We start from the raw sequence: 9,657 nt of genomic DNA on the forward strand, positions 1-9,657 counted from the left end.
TCTTTTTTTCGTTCTTTATTTTATTGTTATTACTATTCTTTTAAATTTGATGTTGTTGCTGAATTTTACAGGACTGGGAGATCATTAATGATTTGAGGATCGACATGTCTAGGCTATAGCAGAGGATGAGCAACCTACAGAGAATGTTGGAGACATGCATGGACATGCGACTTGAGCTGCAGCGCTCAATTAAGCAAGAAGTTTCTTCTGCACTGAACCGAACAGCTGGTTCAGAAGGTATGCCTTCATTCTCAATGTAGCTGAATTCTTTAGTTTTAGATTTGATCAATTAACAAGCTGCCTGGGGAACCCACCCCACCCCCTAGAAAAAGATACAACATGGTACTTGATTTGCAGAGGTGCATACCTTAATCTAAGTGATTTCATGAGTAATTTAAGTAGTTTTTGTGCTTCTTGGTTGTGGATATTATATTTTTCCAAAATTCGACATGGACTTTTTATTTTTTTTTAATGTGGTTCCTGCCCTGTACCACCGAAATATATCATACTTTACTCAAATGGTTATTCAGCATGGGTGGAGGGAGGGAAGACAGTTTGCCAGACGAAGAACCCAAATGAGACCGAGTAAGGAAAGGAATTTGTTGTACATGTTGTGATAACCATATTGATGCTTTGTTGTATAGGTAATTCTAGCAAATTATCAGACCATTTTTGTGTGCTTTTCTCTAGTTCCAAGTTTCATTTAACTTATATTTTCTCCTTTTGGCACATGTGCACATGTTCAAAATGTGCTAACGAGTTGGTCGAAGCAAGAGAAAAGTGTCCGACATGTCATGCGCCTATTCTAGAAGTGATTCGTGCTTACTCTTTATGACGAATTAGATGACAACAAAGACAAAAAATGAGACTAATAGTGAGATTCGTTGATCTTCATCCTCTTGATCCATCCATCCATCCATGCATCCATCCATCCAGGTGTCTTACTAATTCTTCTTGTCCAAATTTCTATGCATATAAAGTTTATTATACAATGATGGACGATTGAAATAATAGATGTACTCTCTATTATTGATTAATCTAGCGAGAATAAATACGATGAGTAGAATTAGAAACCTTGTTCAAGGAATTTCAGAATGATAAAGCTTACTTTTCTAATTTCACTCCCAAAAACTTTTAGAGCTACATCTAGTTGGCTTACCGTTTTGTTTTTATTTTTCAAGTTTTCAATCCTTTGCTCTTATTAGCAATTTAATTTATAGATAAACTATATACTTTTCTTAATCTTAAGACTACATAAACACAAATTAATTTATGAGGCTCAAAATAATTTGTTTCTATTACCTAATGTTTTTGTGATATGCACACAATTTTCTTTAATTCCAAAATACATGCTCTTGAAATAAAATTAAAGTAAAATTTATTCAACTCTTTTATAATATTATTAACCGAAAAAATTGACTCTTTTATATAATAATTCTTGCTAAACTAAAAAATAGACAAAAATAAAGTTGAGTTGAAATTATAAATTCCAATTTGAATATCCCTTCCAGCACCACCACCGTCGATGCCACAAACAACCTTGTTAACCGACAATAAGACACGTGCAATATAGCTATGTTCCAACTTTGATGCACCTAAATTCTTAAGTTTTCAAACTCGAAATATTAATTCTTATTTTACTTAAAAAAAAATAAAATATTTTTAATGAAAAAATTCCCATCACAAAAAATATATATATATATTTTTTTTTTTGTTATCAAGGAAAAAAAAATATAATTTCTGGAATCTTTAAATATAAAATATCTACTTTCAAATCCACCTTCCATGTGTGTACTAAAAACTTGATCAAAAATAATTTTCTCACTTTTTTTTTTAATTTTTATAAAAAGCACGTTGCAAAATGATTTAAATATAACAAATATAAATTTAACTATTTTAAAATTATCTTAAAAGAAAACTTGATAATTAGAGAGATCTGATGAACTATTTTAAAACCATATGTGTATCAACATGTTAGTATCAAGTCATTTCAAGATATGAACTTAATGTTTTTCCAAAAGAGTTTTTCAATGGCACAAACTTGGACCAATCGTCGGTTTACTGCTGAATTTTCCATCCACTTTCTAAGCTTTAGCTTCCGATCTTCACAACCGACAAAACTTGATAATTAGAAAAATCTTATCAATCCAACCTAATTTATGCGGTTTTAAATAAATAAAAATTTTATAGATTGAATTGGTTTATTGGTTCTCCTGAAAGTCGATTGGGTTGAACTAAACAAACTCGAATTTATTATAAATTTTATGATATACATTTTTATTTCCGATCGAGTTATATATACGTATATTTAGTTGCCCAAGATCTAAAAAGTATCTCAGCCAACCGGACCCAACTCAACTAACGAACATCCCTAACCGACACATCAAGATATTAAGATTAGAAGTTTTCTTCACGAAGACACTATTCTAAAACTAGGAATTTTGAAGTGATTTTAGCATTAGAAAAGCAAATTTTTGATAAGGACAACAGCTTCATTGCATATTTAGGAATGAAGCCGTTGAAGAGTGTCTTTATTTGGCAGAAACCTCTATAACTTACTCGCCTTCCCGACCATCAACTCAACTCAACCATTCAACTACCTTTCATTAGGCGCCTTGGCCTAGCTTACTAACCACTGGTTCGAGACTCGAACCGGTGAACCGGACAACTTTTTGTTATATAAAGGAGCTGTTTGTTTGTGAAGATCAAGCCAAACCAAGCACTCCGCCATGATGCTTCTTCCCTGCTTACTTCTCATCCTTTCAGCCTGTGTTTCTGCAACACAGTACAGAATCCCAAGGCTTAGTCCAACCGACAGAGATTCTGAAGCTCTGTCCTCGCCTCTTTCGGATGATTTCAAGACATTTTATTACAACCAAACGTTAGATCACTTCAATTATAGGCCTGAAAGCTACACGACGTTCGCTCATAGATATATAATCAACTTTAAGTATTGGGGCGGCGCAAATTCCAGCGCTCCCATTCTTGCCTACTTGGGAGCTGAAGGTCCACTGGATAATGATTTGAACGTTGTAGGATTCTCGACTGATAATGCTGCTCAGTTTGGGGCTCTTCTTGTTTATATTGAGGTAAGAGCTTTCATGTTCTTGTGTGGTTCATATTTAATGCTTTGGAGGGTTTATATGATTTTGTTTTGTTTTGTTGTTAGCATCGTTATTATGGGAAATCGATACCCTTTGGATCAAGGGAGGTAGCATTGAAGAATGCAAGCACTTTAGGCTATTTCAACTCTGCTCAAGCAATAGCAGATTATGCGGATGTTCTTATACATGTTAAAAAGGAGTTGCATGCTAAAGATTCTCCTGTGATTGTTCTTGGTGGATCATATGGTGGAAGTAAGTGAGTTCTCGTTTAAAATTGTGAGATTTCACGTCGGTTGGAAAGGGGAATGAAGCATTTCTTACAAGGGTGTGGAAACGAATCGCTAGTCGATGTGTTTTAAAACTGTAAGGCTGATGACGATGCGTAACGGGCCAAAACGGACAATATCTACTAGCGATGGCCTTGAGTTGTTCCAAATGGTATCAGAGCTAGACATTGAGTAGCGTGCTAGCGAGGACACTGGGCCTCTAAGAGGGGTGGATTGTGAGATCCCACATCGGGTGGAGAGGGGAACGAAACTTTTCTTATAAGGGCGTGGAAGCCTCTCCCTAGCACACGCGTTTTAAAACCGTGAGGCTAACGACGATATGTAACGGGCCAAAGCAGACAATATGTGCTAGCGATGGCCTCGAGCTGTTGTCAATGGTATCAGAGCTAGACACCGGGTAGTGTGCCAGCAAGGACGCTGGGCCTCCAAGCGGGTGGATTGTGAGATCCCACATCGGTTGGAAAGGGGAACGAAACATTTCTTGTAAGGGTGTGGATGCCTCTTCCTAGCAGACGCGTTTTAAAACCGTGAGGCTAACGACGATACGTAACGGGCCAAAACGGACAATATCTGCTAGTGGTGGCCTTGAGCTGTTCCAAACGGTATCAGAGCCATACACTAGGCAGTGTGTTAGCGAGGACGCTGAGCCACCAAGAGCGGTGGATTGTGAGATCCCACATCAGTTGGAGAGGGGAACGAAACACTTCTTGTAAGGGTGTGGAAGCCTCTCTCTAGCAAACGCGTTTTAATACCGTGAGGCTAACCACGATACGTAACGTGCGAAGCGAACAATATCTGCTAGCGGTTACAAAAATCTTCAAACTCTATATAACAGAACATGTTTTTTTTGTTTTGTTGGAAACAGTGTTGGCTGCATGGTTTCGTCTGAAATATCCTCATGTCGCCCTTGGAGCTCTTGCTTCTTCAGCTCCAATCCTTTACTTCGACAATATCACGCCACATGATGCATACTATTCCATTGCCACTAAGGATTTTAGAGTAAGATCCCTCAACAATAATGCATCCTTTTGAACCCTTTGAACTTTTTAAATACACAAAAATGTGAATGAATTTGCAGGACGTTAGTGAGAGTTGCTATGAAACCATTCGGGATTCCTGGTCCAAGATTGAAACAATTGCTTCCAAGCCTGATGGCCTTTCCATTCTTAGCAAAGAGTTCAAAAGTTGCAGGTATTAGAATTCATGGCTTCTCATATCCAAATTTAATGAAGTTTGTGCTTCAAATGAGTTGTTCTTGTTTTAGTCCTCTGAAGAACTCCGCTCAGCTGGAAGACTTCTTGTGGTCTATGTATACCGTCGCAGCCCAATACGACCACCCACCAAGGTATCCAGTCACTATAATCTGTGATGCCATTGATGGAGCTTCATCAGGAAGTGGAATTGTTGAACGAATTGCTGCAGGCGTGTTTGCTTATAAAGGAAATCTTTCCTGCTACATGAATCAGGCCAGAGATGAAACTGAAACCGATGTGGGATGGAGGTGGCAGGTAATCTTTTTATTACACGAATACCGACGTGGGATGCATTGAACTTCAAAAAGCTTCATTAATTTATTTTTTATTTTTTGACGTTATAAGAAGCTTTTGTGTTGTGTGTGTAACTCAGAGATGCAGTGAAATGGTGATGCCATTAAGCACAGGCAATGATACTATGTTTCCAGCATGTAACTCAGAGATGCAGTGAAATGGTGATGCCATTAAGCACAGGCAATGATACTATGTTTCCAGCATACAATTTTGAGCTTGGAAGCTTCATAGATTACTGCAATGAGTTATACTGATACTATGTTTCCAGCATACAATTTTGAGCTTGGAAGCTTCATAGATTACTGCAATGAGTTATACCGTGTGTCTGTTTCCAGCATACAATTTTGAGCTTGGAAGCTTCATAGATTACTGCAATGAGTTATACCGTGTGTCTGTTTCCAGCATACAATTTTGAGCTTGGAAGCTTCATAGATTACTGCAATGAGTTATACCGTGTGTCTCCAAGGCCTCACTAATTTTGAGCTTGGAAGCTTCATAGATTACTGCAATGAGTTATACCGTGTGTCTCCAAGGCCTCACTAGGTCACCACCTATTATGGAGGCCATGTATGCACTTCAACCACCTCTCTCTTTTTCTTTATTTTCTTTATTGAAATTACTGTAACCGCCCAAATCTACAGTAGATATTGTCTTTCTCTGACTTTCTTTTCCAGGCTTCCCCTCAAAGTTTTTAAAACTTCACCCCCGTAAAGAATGTTTTGTTCTCCTCCCCAACCAATGTGGGATCTCACAATCCACCCCCTCCCCCGGGGCCAGCGTCCTCGTTGGCACTCGTTCCTTTCTTCAATCGATGTGGGACTCCACAATCCACTCCACCCTCGAGGCCCAGCGTCCTTACTGGCACACCGCCTCGTATCCACCCCCCTTCGGGGTGCATCCGACCATTCTGTTAGTGGATCTCACAATCCACTCCCTCGAGGCCCAGCGTCCTTACTGGCACACCGCCTCGTATCCACCCCCTTCGGGGCCCACCACTAAATGATATCATCCTCTTTGTGTTTCCCCTCAAGGTTTTTTATATTAGAGAGATTTCCACGCCCTTATAAACAATGTTTTTTTTTTCTCCTCATCAACTGATATAGGATCTTACAATCCACCCCCCTCGGGACCCAGCGTCCTTGTTGGCACACCGCCTCGTGTCCACCCCCGTCAGGGATCAGCCTCCTCGCTGGCACATCACCCAGTGTCTGGCTCTGATACCATTTGTAACAGTCCAACCCCACCGCTAACATATATTATCCTCTTTGAGCTTTCCCTTTCAAGCTTCCCTTTTAAGGTTTCTAAAACGCGTCTACTAGGGAGAGGTTTCCGCACGCTCATAAATAATAGTTCGTTCTCCTCCCTAACCGACGTAGAATCTCACAATTTCTTTGTCTCCCTTCAAATTTCAGGACATAAAACTCATCCTTAAGAGATTTGGCAGCAACGTCATTTTCTCCAATGGACTAAGGGACCCTTATAGCAGCGGCGGGTAAACGAAAACCAAAGCTACAACATTTATTGCACATAAAGAACAATCAACTTTACTTCAACTCTCTCTCTCTCTTTTTGTGAATGCAGAGTGTTGCATAACTTATCTGACAGTCTCCTTGCACTCCATACGCCTAATGGTTTGATTCAGACTCCTAAATTCTAACTTCAAAGCTTTGTTCTTTTGAGCTGACATGTTTTGAACTTTCCAGGATCTCATTGTTTGGACATTTTACGAGCAAATGAAACGGATCCACAGTGGTTGGTGGAACAAAGAGAGACAGAGGTTAACATCATTAAAGGATGGATCAGTAAGTACTATGCTGATCTTGGCAGTCCAAACAATATATAAACAACAAATAATGATGATGAAACACTATAAACAGGATACGAAAATCATACTGACATGTAAGCCACTAAAGATGAATATATGAACCTGTTTTGATGTTAGTGTTGAAAACGTCCATTGAATAGCTCAAGCATACTGCTAATAGATATTGTCAGCTTTGGCTCGTTACGTATCGTCGTTAGCTTCACGATTTTAAAACTCGTATGCTAGGAAGAAGTTTTCACACTCTAGATATGCTTTGTTTCCCTTTCCAATTAAGGTGGGATCTCACAATCCACTCCCTTGGGAGTCCAGCATTCTCGTTGGTACACCGCCCAATGTCTGGCTCTGATACCATTTGTAACAGCTCAAGCCCACTGCTAGAAGATATTATTCGCTTTGGCCCGTTACGTATCTCACCATCAGCCTCACTGTTTTAAAACGCGTCTACTAGGGAGAGGTTTCCACACCCTTATAAAGAATGCTTCATTTCCCTCTCCAACCGATATGAGATTTCACAGTCCATCACTTAACACTTAAAATATATGAACTTGAACGTTCTCCTAGATACAAACTTGAAAGTTCACGAACAGTTGAATCGTTCAATAATGGCCCCTAAAGAGTGTTGAAATAAAATTCGCTCTGATACCAATTTGTTGAAATAACAATCCGCTCCGATACAAACTTGTAAAAAATAGACGCTCGCTCTGAAACCAACTTGATTAAATAACTCTCACGAAGCTGTGAAGGAGGTGTCGAGAGGGGAGAGACAAGGGGACAAAGGAAATTATGAAAAAAACTCTTTTCTATTACACAGTACACTTTGCTTTCTGTCTCTTGCTCTCTGCCTCTTGCTTTTTACAATGAAAACGAATCAATTTATAGGGTTTCTGAGATTTAAAATGAGCGATCCCATAACCCATTCTCTCCTCAAGTGATTGTTGTCCCTGTATTTTTTGTTTGGCCTTTTCCTTCTCACGACTCAGATTTCAAAAGCCTTACTAAGTTTAACAAAATAAAAAACTACCCTTCTTTTCTTTTTTCCATTTAAGTTTATTCCCAACAAAACTTCCCCATAAACTTAAATGCTCTATTCAACGATTCCACCTGCGTCGTTTTTGTTTTCTTGAGCTCAGTTGTGGTTTCTTCAATTTTCTCTCCTTGTCCTCGAGCAGCAGACTAAGCTTGTCCTTCTCTGATGAGACTTCATTTGGATCTTCTCGAGAATAGCCTATCTGAGACACCAACTCTTCATTTCTCCCGTTCTTAGCCACGCTTGACTCGGACATCATGGCTTCGTTCAGTTTACTCAATTCTCTTCTCAAGTCCACAGCGACATTTACAGCTAGCATTTTTTTCTTCCTCCATTTCGACTTTATCACGAGTGAGTATCTCAATCGTGTATCGTAAATTCACTGCCTCCTGTTGGATTTGATTCAGGTTCACGTCGAGTGAGTCTCTCTGTAGAGTCAGCATCTCTATATCTTTCTCCTCCCTCACTAGCTCGTCCACTAGAGCCTCAATCACCATTAACATGTCATTCTCTTTCTCCACACCTTCTTCAACTTTCTTCATAAGATCAGAGATTACATTCCCATTCTTTTCCTCTTGTTTGAGATAGAAGGAACTCTCACTCAGCTCAGCCACTTCCTTCTCTAACCTTTCTATCTCATTTTCTCAAACTTTCTTTTCTTTCGTTCAGTGATTTCAACGTCTGCAATTGAGACTTCTCCACAGATTTATCCACGGCAGTTTTGGGTTGTTGCTCTTAATCTCTATTCTCCTCCTCGAGATCTGGCAGTTTCATTGGCTCGTTCGCGAATCGCATGGGCTTCTTCTTCGTCATTGTTTTGGGATTTTCAAGGGATTTTGAAGGGATTGCAGCTTGCATTTGAACCATCTATTTCTCATGTTCAATCTGCATTTCTGTCCTCTTTTCTTCTTCCATTCTCATCCTCTTTCTTCTTTCTTCCTCGAATTTCTTTTCCAGCTAGTGGAGCTCTCTCTCTTCGAGCTCGGGTTCTCTATTATTCGGTTGTTCATCTTTATTCGATTTTCTCGTCTCCGGTATCAGCTGTGCATCATCTCATTTCTATTAGTTTCCATCGCCTCACGATTATCGCCGTCGTCTTTTGCACCGCCGTGTTCTTTGGTTTTCAGCTCTTCATTTTGGGCCATCAAGAGAATGCCTCCGTTTGTTGCGTCATCCAAGGCTAGGTTGATCGTTTCTTCCACCTTTTCATCGGCTCGACAATCTCTTGCATAATGACCCATTCTGCCACAATTGTAACATCTGTCGAAGTTACAGTTATTTGCATAGTGGCCATATTTCTGACATTTGTAACACTGGATGTGGGAATTGTATTCTTGACCGCGTCCTTGATTGTGTCCTCTTCCACGCCTATTTGCTTGGCTCGATAGTCTCTTCTCTTTATAGTTTTCTTCGTAACTGTTGCCTTGACTACCTCGACCATTCCCGCGACTTCCACGACCTCTACCTTGAGTATTTTGAGAGAAGAGTATCTTTTCATCCTTTATTGATGCCTTAGTTGAAGCGCTTGATCGTGTGTCTCCTCCTCCGGCGAGCTCATCGACCGTGAACGTCGCTAGGTCCTTCGACTCTTCTATGTCTCATACAACATTCTCGAAGTTGCCTGTTAACGACTTCAACATCTTCTCCACAACCCGCGTCTCAGATAACATTTCTCCGTTTCGATTTAGTTGATTTGTCACGGTCTGTACGCGCGTGATGTAGTCAAATACATTTTCTCACTCCTTCATCTTCATGCTCTCCAACTCGCCACGCAGAGTGTCTGGAGACGCACCGTCTTGACTCGGTCGGTTCCTTTGAACACCTTTTCTAAAGTGTCCCGTGCTTCTTTTGTTCCATCATGTTCGCC

General features: G+C 39.9%; 1 protein-coding gene and 1 long non-coding RNA gene across 2 annotated transcripts; both read left to right on the forward strand.

Annotated features, from left to right (window-relative positions):
* Nucleotides 1–2,729: 2,729 nt before the first annotated feature.
* On the forward strand, nucleotides 2,730–5,095 carry LOC111436423 (lysosomal Pro-X carboxypeptidase-like). The gene is made up of 6 exons (XM_023074190.1): nucleotides 2,730–3,089; nucleotides 3,170–3,356; nucleotides 4,257–4,390; nucleotides 4,470–4,582; nucleotides 4,656–4,899; nucleotides 5,018–5,095. Exons 1-6 carry the CDS (start codon nucleotides 2,730–2,732, stop codon nucleotides 5,093–5,095), a joined length of 1,116 nt encoding a protein of 371 aa, XP_022929958.1.
* A 1,294-nt stretch (nucleotides 5,096–6,389) lies between these two features.
* On the forward strand, nucleotides 6,390–6,840 carry LOC111436450. The gene is made up of 3 exons (XR_002709244.1): nucleotides 6,390–6,430; nucleotides 6,520–6,569; nucleotides 6,642–6,840. It is a non-coding gene; the product is annotated as an uncharacterized LOC111436450 (long non-coding RNA).
* Nucleotides 6,841–9,657: the final 2,817 nt, after the last annotated feature.

Source organism: Cucurbita moschata, unplaced genomic scaffold (genome assembly GCF_002738365.1).
Source record: "Cucurbita moschata cultivar Rifu unplaced genomic scaffold, Cmos_1.0 Cmo_Scf00054, whole genome shotgun sequence".
Taxonomy (NCBI): domain Eukaryota; kingdom Viridiplantae; phylum Streptophyta; class Magnoliopsida; order Cucurbitales; family Cucurbitaceae; genus Cucurbita; species Cucurbita moschata.